Below are 22,973 nucleotides of genomic sequence, written 5' to 3'. Positions count from 1 at the left end.
TAAGTGCTCCGCGTAACATTTCGCAAATTTCTGATGTTTAAGTGTTCCTTCTGCTTTTTTCTATTTGTTTTGTTATCTTGTTTCGTGTGTCACATTATGCCTGAGTCTATTGCCAACCTAAAGAGAGAAAATAACGATCTCAAATCTAAAGTTTCAACGTTAACGGAGGAAATTTCAAGACTAAAAGACTTATTTCAACAACAAAGCAGCAGTGCCGCCCCTTCTGCTAAAGAAAAATCTCACAGCCTTGAATTCCTAAGCAAGTCGAAGTCTCCCGTCTTATTAAGTTATTTAATACTTTAGGTTAGCCTCTCTTCGTAATCGTTATGTACATGCCTTGTTTTATGTTAGTTTAAATTCTATTTACTGTATTGTAGTGTCTTCACTGTTATTTAGTCCATCTATATATAAATCTCTTGTTTGTAAATTGTGTTCAGCTCCCCCCGCCTCGATTAGTTCATAAGCTATTTGCGGGTGGGAAAGTAATGTAATTAGTTATTTTCCAATTTTCAATAAAATTTGTTGTTGTTGTTGTTGTTGTTTTGTTGTTGTTGTTGTTGTTGTTGTTGTTGTTAACGGAGACTGATCTCATTTGCTGTTTGGTAAAACCTATACAAATTTGTAGTGAAAGTTGCTCTTCCATATTGTTGTGCAGCTGTGATAAAGAGCCAAATTAAGACAGGAAAGTATAAAACATTATGAGTCACCGTAAATGGTTACCATTAGACTTTCGTTTGGTGCGCGGGAAATCATACAACAGAAAAAAGCAAAACAAAACACCATGTTTTCACGTGGCGAGATTTGCAAAGAATTTTATTCCATTTTGAAAAGAACTTGTTACATGAAGTTCTCAGAAAGCGCTTATTAACACACAAATTATTTCTTTCCATATCTTAGAATCTAATAAGCAAGCTTTGCTTTAGACAAATAAAGATCTAGATGCGCAGCCCACATCATGATTATGTAACTAACAAAAAACCAATTTCACAATTTCAATGTAATGATCAATATTGATACCTTGAGTAGTCCCGAATTTAGAACAAAGTTCACATTGAAATGATTAGCCCGTGAATTAGCATTCCCGAGGAAGGGCGAAAAGATATTAGCTACTCTAGCTCGTGAGCAATTATTTACCCTATCAGGGGTTGGCAATCCGGAGGGAGGCCGTAAAGTGAGTCTTTACCACTCTCGCTGAAGAAATTCAACTCGCTCAACATTGCTTGACAGAAAAAAACTTTGGCTTCTTCATATTCCTCCTGTGAACGGAATTTCTGATCAACAAAACTCTCCAGGCGGCTTCTGTCGCCCGGACGGCCGCTCTTGTATTCTTTAAACCAGCTATAATAAGCGCTGTTCTCCTGGACACAAGGAAATAGCTCATCAGCCATCCAGCGCCAAAGCATCACGCATGGTAGCATCGCTATAGCTAGGTATTTAGCATGCTTTTCGCTCACAGTAGTCAGGAAAGACATGAACTTTTGGGCTGCAGTGCCAGGTTGCACGTCTTGAGTATTATTAAGATGCCACTTTCTTAGCAACGGCACCAAGTACTTAGACTCCCAAACAGAAGACTCGTTTCTGTAAAATTGCTCAAATTCACTTTGCCCTTGGTCTCTCATCTTTTCAGCGGCACGGTTGAATGCATTAACTGCAGTGTAAAGGTAGGCGATATCTTGAACCATGTATGCGCCGTAGTAATTTGCGTTTAGTGTCGCTGAAACCATGCCTTGAATAAAGGCACTTTCTTTCGTTAACTTTCGTATCACCACGCTTCTGCCATTATCAAAAAGGCGCTGGCTAAAGGAATTTTGCACAGCCGATTTTTTGGGACCGCTGTAAGAAATTTCTTTAGGAAGCTCCAATAAGCGCTTGCTCGGCTTCTTGAAGTGCAGTTTTGTGTCTGAAAGGGAAAATACAGTCAGTTAATAGTCTAAAACAAATTATAAAGCAGATTAGCAATGAACTCTTCACGTAAGAACTTAATGACTGCATAATAAACGCACCGACTTTTTGCTTATCGAAAGTGATTTTTGTCCAAGGTGTTTGGAGGGGAGGAAAGTGTTCGAAAGGTCAAAAGGCCAAAACAGTCATGCATATCACAGTATGATAAAATACTGGGGATATGTTTGATTGCTCTCTCCGAAAACTGCTGATAGTTAACAAATGTAAGTTGATTATTTCCGCCTTTTGTGAAATGTAGCAGGCCTTTGAGTCAGTATAGCATATTGAGTAAATTTCCAAATTTCGGGATGACTTTTTTTCACCGAACAGATATTTTTCGGTGAGCCGCTCAAGTTTTCATGTACTGTCTTTAGTAAACACTGTTTTGTTCTACGACATGATCAAACCCAAACACAAATTTGGTGTGTTGTATAAATTTTAGCTGTAAAAAAAAGATACCGAATCTCAAAAAAATTCGTTGATACTCAAGTGAAGAAGTCTGCTTCATCAAGCTTGGAAAAGAATTGATAGAAGATATTTACGTTGTTCCTTAGCTGTTAGTTAAAGTTCCTTAGTTAAAGGTTTAAAAGTTTTGTTTCAAAGGGTAGCACTTACTTCTTCCATGGACTTCAGTCGGGAAGAAAACCGTTGCCACCAGGACAGCAACGGCAATCAGGAAAGCGAAAACGTTTGCTCCTAACATTGTGCCAAGCTTGGAAGTCGGTTAAAAATGCCAAGAACCTAGAAACGTATCGTTTATGACTACTTGAAAGTCAACTAAGCTGCCCATATAAGGAGAATTACCACATCGTTTTCAAATCAGGGATTAGGCTATCCTTCTTGCGGGTTAACAGCCCTAATTAAAAAATCATTCGAGGAGTGTCAACTTGAAAAGCCATTCAATGGAAAAAAGCTAATCACATTATAATATACAACTCAAACCTTATTTCTTTCTGCGGGACAACAAGAACGAGAACAAGTTTTCCACTGGGAGGGGTCGGTCTGAAAGAATTGTGTTTATTTCAAAGGGGAGATCCGAAACAGAAATAAATACATATCGTTTATGACTACTTGAAAGTCAACTAAGCTGCCCATATAAGGAGAATTACCACATCGTTTTCAAATCAGGAATTTGGCTATCCTTCTTGCGGGTTAACAGCCCTAATTAAAAAATCATTCGAGGAGTGTCAACTTGAAAGCCATTCAATGGAAAAAAGCTAATCACATTATAATATACAACTCAAACCTTGTTTCTTTCTGCGGGACAAAAAGAACGAGAACAAGTTTTCCACTGGGAGGGGTCGATCTGAAAGAATTGTGTTTATTTCAAAGGGGAGATCCGAAACAGAAATAAATACGTATCGTTTATGACTACTTGAAAGTCAACTAAGCTGCCCATATAAGGAGAATTACCACATCGTTTTCAAATCAGGAATTAGGCTATCCTTCTTGCGGGTTAACAGCCCTAATTAAAAAATCATTCGAGGAGTGTCAACTTGAAAGCCATTCAATGGAAAAAAGCTAATCAGTTTATAAAACACCGTTCACTTCACTCCCATAACAACAGCGATCGCTTCCAGCCAAGACTAAAGGCAATTAGGGCAATGAAACTCTTTCAGTACAGCTCTACTGCAATACTATTGATTCTTCTCCCAGGTGACGTCTTTCCTAACCCTGGATGGATAAACTCAAGTTTGCAGAAGCCTGGCTTGAAGATTGGTCATCTGAACATTAGGAGCCTATCTGAACACCTTGACGAACTTAGGATATTTCTACGGGACAATCCTTTCGACGTGTTCTGTCTTAATTAAACTTGGCTAAATAGGTCTTTTCATGACGGCGAGCTAACAGTTAAAGGTTATAATCTCGTCCGGAAAGATCGTAAAGACGACCAGTGTGGCGGGGGCACTGCGATTTAGTATAAATCAAACCTCGTTGCACGGCTAAGAACAGATATAAGTTCGATCGATGTTGAAGCTTTATGGCTTGAATTGACTTTCCCGAACAAGAGAACAGACAACACCCTACCGAGAATCATTAGACAAGTAGAGATCCTCGGTGAATTCAAAATCAAGCTAAAGCGCCACTTTAAACAGTAACACCTGCGGTACATGTTGTCTTTGTAACTAAATTCATTGTCTAGTTTTAATGTGGTAATGTCTTTGTTTATGAGCTGTGTCAGGGCTCCATTTAAACTAGCTCTACTAAATTGGATGCCCCTGGATAAATATTGAATTTTAAAAAAATAAAATAATAAAAATAATATGAAAGAATTGTGTTTATTTCAAAGAGGAGATCCCAAACAGAAAGGTGAAATTTTTAAGGAAAGTTAAAATTTAGGACTGGCATGTTCGAAGAACGAATCCCATATTTCCTACCTTGGAAATCCACGTAGTTATGTTATTACGAAATTACTCAAGTCTCAAGGTCTTAATGGAAAGACGCTATGAAGATCCTGTAAATATCCTGTAAATCGAAAAAAAGGAGACTAAATAGATCCTGTAAATATCCTTGCTCTGCTACGAGCCAAAAGCGAATTGACTCCGTCTCGGCCTCTCAGAGAGTGTTTGAAAGACTAAAATTGATGGATTTTTAGAAGCGCTTTGCAAACAAACGAATGCCCGCACAAAAACACTGTTCGATTCAGTTTTTTTAGTTAACCTTCGATAGTTCATAGGCTAAATAAAAATATCTTTGATGTAAACATTTTTAAGTTACAGTAGTTCAAAGACTACCTTTTTTGAAGGCTTGATCCAAACCCTGAAAGTGAGGAAGATTTGAGGGAAAATATCCCAAAAGTTGCGGCCTAAATCTGGTATAAAACTCATGTGAAAGTAAAGTTTTAAGCTTAGTTTCTTGGTTTATAGGCTCAGACTTGCGGGCATCCTCTGGGATTGCAAACAATAGTAGATTGTAAACCATAAAAAAAGATTTGATTAGAAGTTCTCAAACTCATAAATAATTCATGAAGAGAAAACAAAGGAAATCACAACCGTGACGGTGGTTTGTAGTATATCGGATACTAATTATCATAAAATTTTGCCAACTTTATCTTTGAATTTCTCCAAGAATTATTGTTCATTTGAGAAGCTATATTAAAAACTCCACTCAGTGTTTCATCCGACATCCAGACACCTCGAAGTCGGTCTTAAAAACTTTGCTGTGCCTCGTTTTTCAACCCACTTCTCGGTGACTGGATATCGGATGAGACACTGCGTGTCGTTTTTGTGCAGGTTGGGTTTTGCAGGCTAGGTTACTAGCTTGCACTATTGATATCGAAATCAGTCTGTAACACCGTAATTTCATCACGTGATATATTGTAGCCAGTTGGAATCAAGATTGCCATGTGCTTTCAACAGGCTCTTGTTGTCTGCTGGTTCTTCGTAATCGGTAAGTAAATTGTCCCTTTTACACAATGTCCTCGAGCAGAATTACTCCCTTTACTTACCACAACATTGGCACCGTTAATCTTGGCCGAATAAAACGCAGCGGTTTGTATTTTGGATCAAGTTTAAGTCGTTTCCTGCCAAGTGAAATGAACAAACAAGCCAACATGGCGAACCCCTTGCTGTCAAACAAGCATCTTCTGAAGACGAACGAGCCTCTTCTAAGGATGGACAAGGAAACCGTGAATGTCGGCCGAATAAAACCCCGCTATTTATATTTTATATTTATTTTTTGGAAAGGACCAACAAGCTAACATGACGAACCCGTTGCTCACAAACACGCGACTTCTGGAGATGAATGACCCTTTCCTAAGAATGGATGAGCGTCTTTTGAGGAAAACGGAGACCCTTTTGAGAGTAACTAAGCCTCTATTGAGCGAAACCAAGCCTCTTTTGAGGAAAACTAAGCATTTTGGACTTTTATCAGATTAAAGTCAAGCTTAACAAAGAACATTGATCCGTGGCATAAGCGGTTTTGTTACCGTTGAACCACTGAAATTCGTGCATTAGTCCTTTGTTACATCTACCAAGAAAAATTGTATTGTGAGAATTCTCTACATCATTCCGTTGAATCAACAAATCGTTATCTTTTTTGAATAGGAAATAATTTAGTTACAACCTAGCACAACGAAACTCAGTAAATGAGGAAGTTGTCATGGAAACACTTTTACATTTGCAATATTCAAGAACGTTCATCTTAAAAGACATGTCCCTCAAGACGAACTTCACACATTCCCAAATCACACCTCTTTAGTAAAACTATTTCCATTTGAACGTAAAAATCTTAAAACGCATTTAAGATTTCCTTGAAAAGTTCATTGACACATGTCTAAGTTGGTTGTCGTTCACTGTATTTGTACTCTAGTTCGTTTTGTTGCGGTTAGCTACAGTGTTATTACTATACAAGTTATGTTACAGTTTGTAATTACAAAAAAAAGCAAATTCTTAGCGTTTATATGATTAGTACCATTGTTGTAAAATTGTAAAATACCCATTGATACCACTAAGAGAATTAAAGTATTTGAATTATTAAACAGTCTCTCCTTTTATCCTGCCATTTCCCATGATCACAAACTCCCAACCCTAACATGAGACACATGTAGACATTTTATTCTTACTACAGTAACAATTTAAACTTGCTGCTTGCATTACCAATGCATCCCACGTGAACGCTTCTAAGCGTCTTGTTGTAAAATACTTTTGTCTCACTTCAGCTTTTCATGCAAACTCTACCTTTTTTAATACTTAACCTCCTTTATAGCCTTATTCCAGTATCATTCCTTGTCTAATCTATTACCTCTTCTATACAAATGCACGCTATAATCCTCTTTTAAAAAACAAAACTGAAGTAAAATGAATTTCGTGATCGTCTATTGTTCTGCTAGTGATAAGCTAGCCGTTGATTCAGGCTTGTGGACTGAGTCGTATTCCCCCAAAGAGCGAGAAAGAGTGTCTGGACAATAAGTGTTTCTAATCAAAGATTTTTGAATGACTAGTGTCTGACAAACTCATCAAGTAAATTCATAAACTTATTTAGATGTACAAAATGGTATTTAAGTTAGCCTCGCCTTCTTTATGCGATTTATGTCCTAATTTCGTTTCTGAAAGATCTAGTTATAGTCTCCGTTCTGCCAATAGTTTCTGCTTACCTTTCGTTCGTACTGAAAGGCACAAAAAATCTTTTCTCTTTTCATCAGTTCAAGAGTGGAACAGTCCTCCATTAGAAACACGCATATCGTCTTCTCCAGGTATCTTCAAGAGCAACCTTTTAAAATTCCTGCATTTTCCATCCCGCAGCTATCTTTTTTATATCGGGGATCGTTCAGCGTCAATTTTTCACACTCGTTTGAGACTTAATTTGGTGCCTTAAATTATCACTTTTTTCAGAATAATTGCTGTCCTTCACCTGCCTGTGCTCTTTGTGATGCATCTATTGAAGACATGAAACATCATTTGCTATATATACTGCCCAAGTTTTGCTTCTCTGCGTGAAATGTTGTATACCTCCGCTGCACAATTACTTGGAAATAAATGGCATTGTGCCTCAGATAAGAAAAAAATCGATTGGCTTCTAAATGGTATTTCTACTGTTGATTTTCAAATTAACGTTAGGTTGTTTCAGCTTGGCTTGTCCAGTCGTTTATTTCGCTATCAAATCGCTTCTGTTAGTTGCTAAGTTCATAATCATCTGTAAAAAAGAACTGTGTAGCCTCAACAGAAGAAACGAATTAGCAAGTTCATGCCCCCACAGAAATCGATATGTACTTGGAAACTTTAGAGTAACGTAGCCTAAAAGCCGCGTATATCACATTTTTTATAACGACGGATAATCCCCCTTATATAATGTTTTTGTTACCTAGCAACCCTTTCAACAGTTTCATATAGCCTGAATGTAACGCATCTACCATAGCAACCATTTAAATTTTCGCATTTAACTGCCAGCCTTCCAATTCCAACAGTTCAGTCGTCAAAATTGCCTGATGAGTGTGGTCCTTGCACCATACGAAACAGTTCTGTAGCAATAAAACGATGATTACTCGTGAAACCTGAACTTCTGTGAAGTTATAGCTGATGCTCCTCAATCAATTGAGTCGAGCGCTCTACGAAATACGTTCTATCCAAAAAACGAATTTATATATATATATATATATATATATATATATACAGCTGTTTGCAAAAATTTTGAACCCCCCAGATATATAAACATATATTGGCGTGATCTGTTAATATCGTAAGGGTGTAATTTACCCATTGGCAAATATTGTTTTCTTGTGATAAAAGAATGCATGCATGATGATGCAGTTACAGGCAGGTGTGAATTTCTCCTGTTTACAGACTTTTTGCACTAAAACTGACTGTATATATTCATATTTATATATTTCTGGGGGGTTCAAAATTTTCGCAAACAGCTGTATATATATATATAATTCACCCTTACAGATAAGCAAAGATTTGTGTTCTGCTTCAATATTCACTGCAGCAGATAGCTGGCCATTAGAGAAAGTGGATGAGTATTCATTGGTGCAGTTAGCTGGTCATTTGAGAAATCACCACGTATTAATTCACCCTAACAGATAAGCAATGATTTGTGTACTGCTTCAATATTCACTGCAGCAGATAGCTGGCTATTAGAGAAAGCTGTTGAGTACATTCATATTGGTGCAGTTACTTTGTCATTAGGAAATTACCACATATTATTCACTGTAACTGGATAAGTAATGATTTGTGTACCGCTTGAATACTTACTGCAACAGATAGCTGGCCAGTGGAAAAAGTGGTTGAGTGTTCATTGGGGCAGTTACCTAGTCATTTGGGAAATTACCACATATTAATTTTCTGTCTGATTTTAGAAAAGGGCACCTTTCTCAGAGTCCCAACTATTGGCTAGAGTAGCTATCTAACGTTCCGTTATACAGTAGTGGTCATGCACGCAAGCATTGAAGTCATTGCATGCTGTTAGTTTATTGTTTTTCTGCTCCGGCCCATATAAGCTGTTAGGACAAGGGCCTCGGATGCAGGGGTGAGGGGAATAGGGGGAGAAGGGGTGTGGCTCATTAGCCAATTTCTACCATACTTGAAAGAAGCTTGGCCACTCTAAGGCCTTTTTGGTAATTTAGAAGTTAAGTCAATATGGAACCACAGAAAAGACATACATTTGTTACAGACCCTCTTCTGTTGTAGGGTACCATTTTCCAAAATCAGACAGATATATATGAGGATATACAAAGAAAAGAATAAACAAACTTCAGCTGTTGTACAAAAAGCGTTAATTAATTCAAAATAGTTACTTGGCCAGTTTCAGAGGCGTTGTAATAATTCGCAGTACTGAAACCATAAGCTGCAAATATATTTCACCATTGCCAAAAAAGCAGCACCTAGCATGGAAAACAGCACAGACGTGACACAAGGTAGGATAAAATCGCCATTAGCCAGAAAAGCTCTTTTTTATTCTATGCATAATATTTAATTTTCTATCACCGATTTTGGTTTGTTCTGTCGCAGTTTAAAAATAAGATTCAACAACAGTACTGCAGATATTAATATAGGGCTTTAAGAAATTTCAAAACTCTGGAGTTTTTTTAATATCACAATAGTTCTTTGGATTTAAATTAATATCAGACCTAGAAAATCAAAAGGAAAAATATTTTGATCTTATTTCATTATCATCATTATCACATTAAAAGACATTCATAAAAAATTAATTGCTTTGGTATTATGCAAAAAAAGAAATTAAAAAACTCTGGATTTTAACCCAAAAATTTAATAATGGGTTTCGAGAAGTCCACAAGTTTGGCGTTAAAAAAACTGTTGCAATGCACTTTAACAGGAGCTTATCACCCTGACTTTATGGAGTTAGTTTCTAGGCCATAAAAAGTGCTTTAAATTGTGTATTTATGAGCTTGTCGTCGTGTGTTTTTCGTAAAAGGATCCAGAATTGGTGTCAAAGAGGAAAACTGAATAAGTTTCCCATTCTTTAGTAGTAAAGGCATGCTTATACTGCCTTAATTAAAGGCTTTTTGACCTTTTTAAATATCAAGAAAAGTTGAATTCTAAGTTTCACTTTCCGTTTTTTCCCTTTTCTTTGTTTATCCTGAAATCGCCAGACTTTTTCCTAACTACCAAAGTAGTCTTCACGTTCCTGACTAGCATGGCATTTATTGTATCCTTCCTCGGTAACTCGATGGTGATCTATATAATCAGAAAGGATCAACTATTGAAGTCCACCACATTTCTTCTAATACTCAACATGGCCTGTACTTGGTAACGACTTCAGTGACGTGCCCGCCATTAATCAAATTCTTGTTTGTTGGATTAGTTTGGATTCCTGGGAAATTTGGAGGTTTGCTATGCAAGCTGAATTTCTATCTCGTTTTGGTCGCTCTCCTAGGCTGTATTTTTAGCCGGGTTTGGATACAAACAGATCGCTTTTTGGCTGTGATCCGACCACTGAAGCACCAACCTTGGTCCAAATTCACAAAGGTTATTATTCCCGCAATATGGCTCGCGGCTATTTTACTTCCCATACACATGTGGCACGAAATTGGCGGTAAAAGTTCCTCGAGTTCAAGACTGAACATCTCAGTCTGCGACGTAGAACAAGTTCCATTAAGTATGGTGATCACGCTGAGCATATGCTTTCTACTTCCATTCACAGTGATGCTAATACTTTACCCAATCATCATCTATCATCTGTGGACAAGGCACGTTCCTGGAGAACCGAGTGCTTTGCAACAACAGAAAGCAAATCGTATGGCACGGAAAATCACCAAAATGATGATTGCTGTTGTACTTTCTTTCTTTATCTGTTGGGCACCGCAATTTATTTTCGTCTGGATACATCGTCTGGCTAGAGAGCTGGCACGCACTTTACCCATCTGGTTAATTCCATTTATCCTTTGGCTACAAGTGCTTAACTCTGCCATGAATCCTGTTCTCTATGCGATCTTTAGCGAACCTTTTAGACTTGGCTTCAGGAAAGTTATATTTCGTAACATTTTACCGGGACGCAACGCACAAGTCGTGCAAAGTGCACATCAAAACGTTCATCAAAGGTATCAGAATCCAATTCAAAACATAGCACTTGTAAGATTTCATAATAGCGCAGGCCTGCAGAGATAAATTTATGTCTACATCAGTAAAAGGTGCAACCACCGTGTTGAGAGTTCAAGGCCCCGGTGTCCGATTTTTAGGCCCCTGGACTCGAACCGTGCCGTCCCTTGTTTTTTTTTTTAAGTCCGAAGTGTAAATAGTGAACGTGAAGCCATCGAGTTACGAATACAGGCAGTTCTTGCAGTTCTGGAGTGCTGCTATTTAGGCAAAGAAATATTAAATTATTTCACCTTTTTGAAATTTAATTGGTTGATCAAAGGAAGATTTTTGCTTTTCTCTTGTGCACAGAGCTGCGGAACGGATTTAGAGATCGTCTATGTATTACGTAGGGATGCTCTGGAAATAACACGCAGCAGTTCGCAAAACTATATGACAGACTGCCACATTGCGATCGAAGTTCCCCTGAAATGAGGAACCGTCGTTTTATTCCGCGGCTGCTGGACAAGCTGTATCACTTTAGTAGTTAATGGGATAGCTATACCCCACAAAGGCTGCCCGGCGCCTAATCAGCAAGTGATAGGTAAATCGTATTAATAACCTGAAGACGAGACGAGTGCCGGCGAGAAATTCGAAAAACAAAACAAACATGGGAAAACACAATATTTATAACTTTCGCGCCTACCATAGATTTGGCAACCCTTAAAGCTGTATCGCTGCAGTTAAAAGGGATGCTTATGATGTAGAAAACACAGCAGGCAAGGCAAGACAACGCCATCCGAGCCGCCAGAATTTATCCCGCTTTCATCGCGGTAACCGGGCTGAAATGTTCATATGGCAAAATTTTTAGCCCGCTTACCAAGATCCCGGTTGGAAAAACCGAGATCTCGGGAACCGAGCCTGCCCACCCTCTCATATGAACACATCGAAAATTTTACAAAGGATTTAGAGGAGAGGCGGGATCTTGGAAATCGGACCAGCCCGGTCAACCAGGCCCATGTGAAGAGGCCCTAAGCATGGTCTGGCGCTGTAGCAAGGTTTGTAATATATAGATTTAGCCAGGGCTAAAAGCGAAGCTCTGGTTAATAATACTTATAAACAAAAAAAATTAAATCGTGTAATGCTAAACGCGGACAGCAATGAAAATGGCATCAAGATCAATAGATCTAACTAGCAAAAAAACAAATTGCACGTGCAGTACACTTTTTTTCTAATTAGCAAAAAAAACAAATTTGCACGTGCAGCACGCCTTTGTCTTTCTTTGCCGTTGTTTTGCACAACTACAACGCTGTTCTGTAGGGCTAAAACGTCGAACTTCTTAGTTACACATTATTTTTATGGAGGAATTGTCGTATGTGCTTACCCAATATTTTGTCTCTTGTGTTCATCTTCGCTCTTGTTTTTCACTGCCGCTCATTTTCGCCTTGCGGGCCGCTAGCATTTCTCATTAGGACCATTTATACGAGGAAATCGAAATCGCGCGCATTTACAAGGCCCTAAAGCGTTTTGCTGACTTGCAAGGACCCATCTGTTTTAACGATGCCCAAAATAAAGAGATGAATCTCATAGTTTATTAGATATAATCCGTGTAAAGTTTGCTTATCATTTTCGCATAAATTATGACCTAAATTTGGAAACCGCTGAATTTCTCGAATTGGGTCTTTGCGATTTTGGTGAAACTCTGTTCAGCTTAAGGCACTAATGCGCACTATGTGTAGCCGAGAGATTTTCACGAAAAAATGCCGGCAACAGCAGATTTTCGACTCAGACCTCAAAGAGGCGTGGCATTATAACCACGTGACATTTACTCCGATCGCCAAAAATTTTATGTTACATTGTAGATTGATCTATATGTTATCCATTCTATGTGTTAGACTTACGATAAAAGTAAAGGTGGGGATACCAGAGAGCTTCAAAGTAGGATGGTACCCCCCCAAAAAAACTGGGTCGAGTCACCTTAACACCTGTTCTTAGATAAGACGCGTCTTAGCTAAGACGAGAAAAACTTCGTATAAATGACCTCCGCGTCTTACATAGGACGCGAACGCATAGTACGCATGCGTTAATTTTTGGCGGGAAAATTATCGCTTGCCCCGCGGTGGATTGGCAGGCCACTGGCGAGGAAAAATTGTCTACAAATTACAACGCGTTTTCGTTTCTGCTTTATTTTTTTCTTCGCTCAAATACAATGAGCAAGCCGTTAAAGGTAAAAAGAAACACTTGGTCCATCGCGAAGGAAAAATATTTTTTGTTATTATGTAAGGAGAAGGCGATAATAGACCTCCTGGACAAATGCGTGACATCTGCTGGTGTAAGTAGACCCTTTTAACTTTAAACTATCACAATTTATATTTACTAATCAAATTGCTATCTTCGTATTATAATCTTACACTTTAATAGTAAGTTTAAGTATACGGAAGACTAAGATAAGACATGCTCGTATAAATGGTCCAGTTCGCGTCCTGTTTAAGACGCGTTTAATTTTCCTCGAGTAAATGGCCCTAATTGTCTCACCGCCGCTTTGAAGTTTCATGTTTTTCTTCCTACAACATTTGTCTCTTTTGTTTTCAATCACTCGCTCTAGCTCTTTTCCTGTTATCCACGTGAGTGTAAACATCAAAAGTAACGTCGAAAAAGACGAGACTTTGTTGTTGTTTTTTCTTTCTAAAAGTCCAGGCGGTCATTCGATTTCTTTCCAAATAAAACCGTGAGTTGCATTTCGGTTTCCATACCTGTTGATTGAATTATTTTACATTGGTATCCCTGTGGTGCGGACGGACACTCGGGCGGTCGGCCAGTCGGCCGGTGTACGGTCACGTGATTACCAAATTTTCTCAGATGGGTGAACTCCGCTACTATAACAAACTAACCGATTGTTTGAAAACGAACCGCTAGCGAAATTAGCAGCCATGTGAGTGAAAAAGGCCGAAGCAGGGTTTTTGCGCCCAATAAGCTAAAAAATCACACAAGCATAAGGAAAGGAAAGGGAAGAAAAAGAAAAAGCAAAGAAGAAAGTGTCAACGTAGAACTTGACGGGGACTAGCACAGTTCTAGTGACAAACCAGAATTCAACTTCTACTAATTTCTCTTCTTTGTTTAATTGCCAATCCTAGTTCATTACCGTTCAAGCTTCAGTTAAAACTCCTTACAGTCTAAGCTAAGTTTCTTGATGATGATGATAATAATAATAATAATAATAATAATAATAACAACAACAATAATAACAATGATAATAATGATAATGATAATGATAATACCAATTCATACCTTCAGGATGAAAGCAAAGAAATATTGAATGACTGAGAACCTGCGCCCATGCCCCCGCTGAGAAGTTAGAACCTCCGGTGCAGCATAATATAAGTACCACAAGAAAGTGCTGCTTTTTATTATTTTCTGTTGAATGGATTTTGGTGCCTGTTACAGCTATATGCATGTTAGTTTTCGCACGTGTTTTTCTTTTGTCTCTTCTCAAATTTGCGCCTTTTTCTAGATAGCCATGATACAGCCCAAGCTAGTATGCAAACACAACTCCTTTTTTCAGCAAGGTTGTGCTCTTGGCCCTATTTTGAAAGCAAGGGGTATATTTATTCTGTGGTGATCTCGCAGCTCTCACATTTAACTCACGTGGCCTAAGTTAGCTATGTCTTGAGTTACAAGTCCGGCTGCAACGCTACTAGGCTACTGTACTCAGCTTACGAGTCTTCGAGGGATTTATGGGGAAAACAATAAACAAAACGACTGAAATTAGAGGTTTGAAAAAATCGTCTAAACTTCTTCTATTCTAACGCAAGCAAATTGCAATTTATGTATACAACTGTAAAGCGCAAAATAATGTAAATAATAATGGCGACCGGCAGTGCAGAACTCGTCAGAGAAGGTTCAAGCCCTCTTGATTGTCACTCTGATGGCAACATTTTCGTCTGTCCTTGAAGTTTCGACGCTAAAAACGTGTCCACCGAATAAAGAGTTAAATAAAGGACGAACGGTAAATTAAAAAAGGTGTCCGTTATTAACTTTCTGCGTTAACTTCAATTGTTTGTCTGTGTATTTATGATTGATGAGTACGCGCATTCCTTCTTTGTTTGTATTTGTAATACCGAGGAAAGGTTTCGCATTAATTTCAACAGGGGCACCCAACGTCAATTTTCGGAAAATATCTGTTCGGAAGACGATTTGAGATCTAGAATTTTCGGAACATTTTTTGTAAAATTTCTTGCTTGCCTGCCTCTCCTAGGATTTTCGAACATCTAAAAAATGGCATAATTGCCCATTTTTAACGGATTTTTACCCTCAAAAGGTCACCTAGAATTTTCGGGAGCCTTTTTTCTGGATGAAATTTTCGAAAAGGTAAGTTTTGATCCCTATAATTTTCGGATCCCTAGACTTTCAGCTAGGAAATCCGAACAGATAAAAAATTTTTAGGGGATAAAAATATGCCTATATCTACCGTTTAAATACTAAGATACGTTTAACAATACTACGTTTAAGTGGTTTTGAACTATATTCTCGTTAGGTGCTCCTGATTTCAAGTTTCTACATTTACTTTTCTGTGTTAAATTTTATCTAGCTGATCATATCTCTGGTTTAGGAAGTGCGAGATTAAATTAAATTACTATATTAAAAAAACTGTCCTGTAGTTTCAAGACTTCATTAAAAAATACCTCATAGAGAGAGCTATAAATTAAACTCGCCTGACTAGATATGGCAGCTTACATTAAATCATAATTAAATATGAGGAGCCCAATTTTCTCCAAGCTATTTAGCTTCTATTGGGCTTCCTCGCCACTCTATCTATTACAAAAGTTAAGTCACTTAATATTACATTTAATTTTGAACTTTTTTTTGGTAGCTTTTCCTGCGCTGTAAATTGTGCAATCTTAGTAATAATATATTGTATATATATTTCATTTTCTTTCTGTAATATTTATTCTATGTGGCAAATTAAAAATAAAATAAAATAAAGAAAGAAATGATCTTAAAGTTGTTAAATACTTCAGTCATGGAATCCATAAGCAGATTGCTAAGAACCAACGTTTCTCATTAAAGAAGCTAGCTGATCATATATATTTATTTTTAACAATATATATATATATATATATATATATATATATATAGATATATATAGATATATATATATATAATTATACTCCAAGAGCTAGGTTATTTGAACATTTACTGCAACTCTGAGTTTCATGCTTCTTGGGAAGCAATGATCAGGCAACTGCCAGAAATAACGGTTACAATCACAGAAATTTGAAATACAGAATATAATTATTCATAGCTCTAGCTCTGCTATTGAGCACTTTATAGTAGATGAGGATTTCTTTCCACTTTTTTGGTTATATATATATATATATATGTATCTGTCTGATTTTGGAAAAAGGTACCCTACAACAGAAGAGGGTCTGTAACAAATGTATGTCTTTTCTGTGGTTCCAATATTGACTTAACTTCTAAATTACCAAAGAGGCCTTAGAGTGGCCAAGCTTCTTTCAAGTATGGCAGAAATTGGCTAATGAGCCACACCCCTTCTCCCCCTATTCCCCTCACCCCTGTATCCGAGGCCCTTGTCCTAACAGCTTATATGGGCCGGAGCAGAATAAACTAACAGCATGCAATGACTTCAATGCTTGCGTGCATGACCACTACTGTATAACGGAATGTTAGATAGCTACTCTAGCCAATAGTTGGGACTCTGAGAAAGGTGCCCTTTTCTAAAATCAGACAGAAAATTAATATGTGGTAATTTCCCAAATGACTAGGTAACTGCCCCAATGAACACTCAACCACTTTTTCCACTGGCCAGCTATCTGTTGCAGTAAGTATTCAAGTGGTACACAAATCATTACTTATCCAGTTACAGTGAATAATGTGTGGTAATTTCCTAATGAAAAGGTGACTGCACCAATATGAATGTACTCAACAGCTTTCTCTAATAGCCAGCTATCTGCTGCAGTGAATATTGAAGCAGTACACAAATCATTGCTTATCTGTTAGGGTGAATTAATACTTGGTAATTTCCCAAATGACCAGCTAACTGCACCAATGAATACTCATCCACTTTCTCTAATGGCCACCTATCTGCTGCAGTGAATATTGAAGCAGTACACAAATCATTGCTTATCTGTTGGAGTTAATTAATATGTGGTAATTTCCCAAATGACCAGCTAACTGCACCAATGAATACTCATCCACTTTCTCTAATGGCCAAATATCTGCTGCAGTGAATATTGAAGCAGTATACACATCATTGCTTATCAGCTCTTTTCCAGAGAATCGACTCTAAACCCCTAACAGACCGTATTTACGTCTTTGGATATAGCACTTTCGTTACCAAAACATAAGAACACCAGTTGGTTGAATAAAGAGTAAAATTTTTGATAAGCAAAATTCAAGTCAAATTCACGTGTCTTTCAAGTCAATATAAAGAAAATTGCTAGACCTGCAAACATAGAAAACAAGCTAGTATAAGCCAAAAGGTCGATATGTAAGATCCGAAGTAAAGATAGCCAGCTACTTCGAGGTCTCTGGTGGCATTTCATAAGTTCAAAAGTCATAAGAATTTGGATTTGTGTAATACATGTTCAATAATTATTGAACATGTATTACACAAATCCAATACATGTTAATAATTATTGAACATGTATTACACAAATCCAAATTATTATAACTTTTGAACTCATGAAATGCCACCAGAGACCTCGAAGTAGCTGGCTATCTTTACTTCAGATCTTACATATCGACCTATTAAACCAACTGGTGTTCTTATGTTTTGGTAACCAAAGTGCTATATTCAAAGACGTAAATACGGTCTGTTAGGGGTTTATAGTCGATTCTCTGTAAAAGAGCAGAATTTTCTGCCTGGATTTGATAAAAGGTACCTCCAGAAATTTTTAGTAACAGTCTCATTTGAGGCTTGTTCAGTATTTGACTATTCTGTTTTTTCTTTAAAAAAAAAAATGATCTTTTCAGTACAAAAATCCCCTTCAAAGCTGCCGTAGATCAAAAAACATGTGTTTAATATGCTGTTTACATCTTCTTCAACCCCCCCCCCCCCCCCGCAGCTCTCCCCTACCTATCATTTCCGATAATTCTCTCCTTGTCATAAAACACTATTACATTTGAAATCAGCGCGCGGTAGAAGTTGTTTTCCGTGGTCGGTTAATTTGCTAGGTTTTTTTTTGGCCGCCTGCAGCAAAGTTTTCCGGAAGGCATCATTAATCCTTATGAAGGAACAAGTCTCACGATTGGCAAAGTCTGCCGTCGTCCAATATGTTACCGTATTTCGTCTCATTTTGGCTAAACGGGTGAAAGCCTGATCTCGGGCTTGAGACGGAAAGGCATCATATTGCGAGCTTTCATGTGGGCGGTGACGAGTCTCTGGCCTCAAAAAGTAGCTTTTAGGAGTCAAAAGTATTCGGCGAGAGCAAAATTGATGCTGATTTCTGACCAGGCCAGAGACTTAGTAAAAAATTGTTTTGAAGGCCGGCGTCCATGTGTCCCTTTCAAAACGGCTCGTCTACATCCGGGATCTTGAATAAATCGACTGTGTCAGCAAAGTTTACATGTGATGATTTATGTGGAGAAAGCGAGAGTTATTGAGAGAGAGTTATTTCGCCCGTATTAAGTCTGGAAACATTGTGCCTGGTTGGTTGTGGATAGTTTTATCAGTGCCGCGAACGTGGTTAATTGTGTGATTTCCTGAAGTTGTTAACAGACAGATTTCAGGTATGTCGTGGCGCTTGTGTTATAAGAATATAGTGTACAAGCATGAAAACGCTTTGTAAGTGTTTAGTTGAAGTGACTTTGTCTTGGACAACCGATTGTGGGGTCAAGAAAGGTGGATTCTAGGTCTGTTTTAGTCGGGCATCTCGTTATGAGCCTCATAGTTTAAGAGACTGAAAGGTCATTATTTCTGTGATTTAAAATGTTGTTCATTTCCTTACAAATCTGTCGCTTTTGCCAAGGGCAACTTTTCGTGTGTTGCCAGCGACTAATTCGTCCCTTTTAAGCCCTAACTAGCGACTTTCAACTGCTTTTTATTGACCTCAAGGGTCAAATTTTTGAAGATTGGATTATTGTTATTAGTAACGAAAAAGGTTATCGTTTGCTTTCCTATGTCTGTCCTCAGAGAAAATATTATACACCTTACGGTAAAATTTTCTTTCAGATATTGTGAGGTATAAATGTAAAGGCTACACATAACTGTTCGTCCGGGCCCGTTTAAAAGAAAAAAGAAAAGAAGAGAAAATTTAATGGGCTTACGGGAAGACAAAAGTCCTTAAGTCGGCCTGATTTTTCTTTTAGGTCTTCCCTTAAACACAGAAACACCGACCCTAGAAATCGTAACCTGTAAATTGCTGCTACTTAAGAGACCTACAATTTAACAATTTTTTCAATTCAGGTTTGTTTGTGGAATATTTTTTCTTAATCATGTAGCCCCTCTCTCTAAAGGTGTCTGGTGCCGAAGCTCTTAGGGATGTGAAGATTTCTTTTTTTCTGGCTTAGAGTTCATGTATGCCATAAGTATAGAAAGGGAGGCTTCCCTTTTAGCCCTGGCTAAATCTATATATTATGTGTGTGTGTTCGATCTTGACGTGCATTTGTATTTTTAGAATATTGAATGTAAACAGCGTAAGCTCTCTAGATGAGCCCTTTAGGCTCTTAGGGCAAATATTGCAATAAATATTGTTTATGAAAAAAAAAGTGTTTATATATACACAGTTATACGCACCTTATAACTTCATCTGCGCGTACTCTATTTTGGTAATTTCAAAACAGCTGCTATACATCACGTAACACAAAAGAGTATCGAAAAATGACTGTACAATAAATGTCACAAAATCTATCAAAGAGGTCCCTTCGGGGATTTTCTGTTTTACGTCATCCTAACCATCTCTTACTTGGGGGCGCGAACAAAATAAACGTTACCATTACCCAACGATTCCATGTGGCCCCTGATCAAGTAAATAGAGAATTTTTTTCTGTTATATACTGACTGTATATAGCAACTGTAAGTACTTCTCTAAATATACGCGTCATCCACTAGGACGCAAATGAGTGGTTAACCAACTGAGTGGCTTCAATAGCTCAGGTGGTAGAGCAATGCACCGGCATCGCAGAGGTCATGGCTTCGAATTCCGCGCAATTATTTAGCCTATCAATGCCTGGGAGCACCGAAGCAGCAAAAACGAGCCGTCTCAATCACGCTTCAAAATTCTATTGGTCTGAAAGGTTCAAGAAAAGGGGACGTTTGACCTTAACGGAGACTGATCTCATTTGCTGTTTGGTAAAACCTATACAAATTTGTAGTGAAAGTTGCTCTTCCATATTGTTGTGCAGCTGTGATAAAGAGCCAAATTAAGACAGGAAAGTATAAAACATTATGAGTCACCGTAAATGGTTACCATTAGACTTTCGTTTGGTGCGCGGGAAATCATACAACAGAAAAAAGCAAAACAAAACACCATGTTTTCACGTGGCGAGATTTGCAAAGAATTTTATTCCATTTTGAAAAGAACTTGTTACATGAAGTTCTCAGAAAGCACTTATTAACACACAAATTAGTTCTTTCCATATCTTAGAATCTAATAAGCAAGCTTTGCTTTAGACAAATAAAGATCTAGATGCGCAGCCCACATCATGATTATGTAACTAACAAAAAACCAATTTCACAATTTCAATGTAATGATCAATATTCATACCTTGAGTAGTCCCGAATTTAGAACAAAGTTCACATTGAAATGATTAGCCCTTGAATTAGCATTCCCGAGGAAGGGCGAAAAGATATTAGCTACTCTAGCTCGTGAGCAATTATTTACCCTATCAGGGGTTGGCAATCCGGAGGGAGGACGTAAAGTGACTCTTTACCACTCTCGCTGAAGAAATTCAACTCGCTCAACATTGCTTGACAGAAAAAAACTTTGGCTTCTTCATATTCCTCCTGTGAACGGAATTTCTCATCAACAAAACTCTCCAGGCGGCTTTTGTCGCCCGGACGGCCGCTCTTGTTTACTTCAAACCAGCTATAATAAGCGCTGTTCTCCTGGACACAAGGAAATAGCTCATCAGCCATCCAGCGCCAAAGCATCGTGCATGGTAGCATCGCTATAGCTAGGTATTTAGCATGCTTTTCGCTCACAGTAGTCAGGAAAGACATGTACTCTTGGGCTGCAGTGCCAGGTTGCACGTCTTGAGTATTATTAAGATGCCAGTCTCTTAGCATCGGCGCCAAGTACTTAGACTCCCAAACAGAAGACTCGTTTTTGTAAAATTGCTCAAATTCACTTTGCCCTTGGTCTCTCATCTTTTCAGCGGCACGGTTGAATGCATTAACTGCATTGTAAAGGTAGGCCATATCTTGAACCATGTATGCGCCGTAGTAATTTGCGTTTAGTGTCGCTGAAACCATGCCTTGAATAAAGGCACTTTCTTTCGTTAACTTTCGTATCAACACGCTTCTGCCATTATCAAAAAGGCGCTGGCTAAAGGAATTTTGCACAGCCGATTTTTTGGGATCGCTGTAAGAAATTTCTTTAGGAAGCTCCAATAAGTGCTTGCTCGGCTTCTTGAAGTGCAGTTTTCTGTCTGAAAGGGAAAATACAGTCAGTTAATAGTCTTAAACAAATTATAAAGCAGATTAGCAATGAACTCTTCACGTAAGAACTTAATGACTGCATAATAAACGCACCGACTTTTTGCTTATCGAAAGTGATTTTTGTCCAAGGTGTTTGGAGGGGAGGAAAGTGTTCGAAAGGTCAAAAGGCCAAAACAGTCATGCGTATCACAGTATGATAAAATACTGGGGATATGTTTGATTGCTCTCTCCGAAAACTGCTGATAGTTAACAAATGTAAGTTGATTATTTCCGCCTTTTGTGAAATGTAGCAGGCCTTTGAGTCAGTATAGCATATTGAGTAAATTTCCAAATTTCGGGATGACTTTTTTTCACCGAACAGATATTTTTCGGTGAGCCGCTCAAGTTTTCGTGTACTGTCTTTAGTAAACAGTGTTTTGTTCTACGACATGATCAAACCCAAACACAAATTTGGTGTGTTGTATAAATTTTAGCTGTAAAAAAAAGATACCGAATCTCAAAAAAATTCGTTGATACTCAAGTGAAGAAGTCTGCTTCATCAAGCTTGGTAAAGAATTGATAGAAGATATTTACGTTGTTCCTTAGCTATTAGTTAAAGTTCCTTAGTTAAAGGTTTAAAAGTTTTGTTTCAAAGGGTAGCACTTACTTCTTCCATGGACTTCAGTCGGGAAGAAAACCGTTGCCACCAGGACAGCAACGGCAATCAGGAAAGCGAAAACGTTTGCTCCTAACATTGTGCCAAGCTTGGAAGTCGGTTAAAAATGCCAAGAACCTAAATACATATCGTTTATGACTACTTGAAAGTCAACTAAGCTGCCCATATAAGGAGAATTACCACATCGTTTTCAAATCAGGGATTAGGCTATCCTTCTTGCGGGTTAACAGCCCTAATTAAAAAATCATTCGAGGAGTGTCAACTTGAAAAGCCATTCAATGGAAAAAAGCTAATCACATTATAATATACAACTCAAACCTTATTTCTTTCTGCGGGACAAAAAGAACGAGAACAAGTTTTCCACTGGGAGGGGTCGGTCTGAAAGAATTGTGTTCATTTCAAAGGGGAGATCCGAAACAGAAATAAATACATATCGTTTATGACTACTTGAAAGTCAACTAAGCTGCCCATATAAGGAGAATTACCACATCGTTTTCAAATCAGGGATTAGGCTATCCTTCTTGCGGGTTAACAGCCTAATTAAAAAATTATTCGAGGAGTGTCAACTTGAAAAGCCATTCAATGGAAAAAAGCTAATCAGTTTATAAAACACCGTTCACTTCACTCCCATAACAACGGCGATCGCTTCCAGCCAAGACTAAAGGCAATTAGGGCAATGAAACTCCTTCAGTACAGCTCTACTGCAATACTATTGATTCTTCTCCCAGGTGACGTCTTTCCTAACCCTGGATGGATAAACTCAAGTTTGCAGAAGCCTGGCTTGAAG

The 22,973-nt window shown here is 38.0% G+C and overlaps 3 protein-coding genes across 3 annotated transcripts; 1 reads left to right on the top strand and 2 right to left on the bottom strand.

Moving 5' to 3' along the window:
- Window positions 1-790: 790 nt before the first annotated feature.
- LOC140925310 (uncharacterized) lies at window positions 791-2,654 on the bottom strand. Its single transcript, XM_073375314.1, has 2 exons — window positions 2,557-2,654; window positions 791-1,900 (listed from the first exon to the last, which is right to left on the bottom strand). Exons 1-2 carry the CDS (start codon window positions 2,642-2,644, stop codon window positions 1,131-1,133), a joined length of 858 nt encoding a protein of 285 aa, XP_073231415.1. The 5' UTR covers window positions 2,645-2,654; the 3' UTR covers window positions 791-1,130.
- A 2,988-nt stretch (window positions 2,655-5,642) lies between these two features.
- On the top strand, window positions 5,643-11,006 carry LOC140924027 (substance-P receptor-like). The gene is made up of 4 exons (XM_073374032.1): window positions 5,643-5,744; window positions 6,481-6,509; window positions 10,035-10,141; window positions 10,276-11,006. Exons 1-4 carry the CDS (start codon window positions 5,643-5,645, stop codon window positions 11,004-11,006), a joined length of 969 nt encoding a protein of 322 aa, XP_073230133.1.
- Window positions 11,007-20,420: 9,414 nt separating this feature from the next.
- LOC140923890 (uncharacterized) lies at window positions 20,421-22,276 on the bottom strand. The gene is made up of 2 exons (XM_073373909.1): window positions 22,178-22,276; window positions 20,421-21,521 (listed from the first exon to the last, which is right to left on the bottom strand). Exons 1-2 carry the CDS (start codon window positions 22,263-22,265, stop codon window positions 20,752-20,754), a joined length of 858 nt encoding a protein of 285 aa, XP_073230010.1. The 5' UTR covers window positions 22,266-22,276; the 3' UTR covers window positions 20,421-20,751.
- Window positions 22,277-22,973: the final 697 nt, after the last annotated feature.

This window comes from Porites lutea, chromosome 14, assembly GCF_958299795.1.
Source record: "Porites lutea chromosome 14, jaPorLute2.1, whole genome shotgun sequence".
NCBI lineage: Eukaryota > Metazoa > Cnidaria > Anthozoa > Scleractinia > Poritidae > Porites > Porites lutea.
The sequence above is the reverse complement of the archived record's forward strand: the minus strand, read 5'-3'. Positions and strand labels throughout refer to the sequence as shown.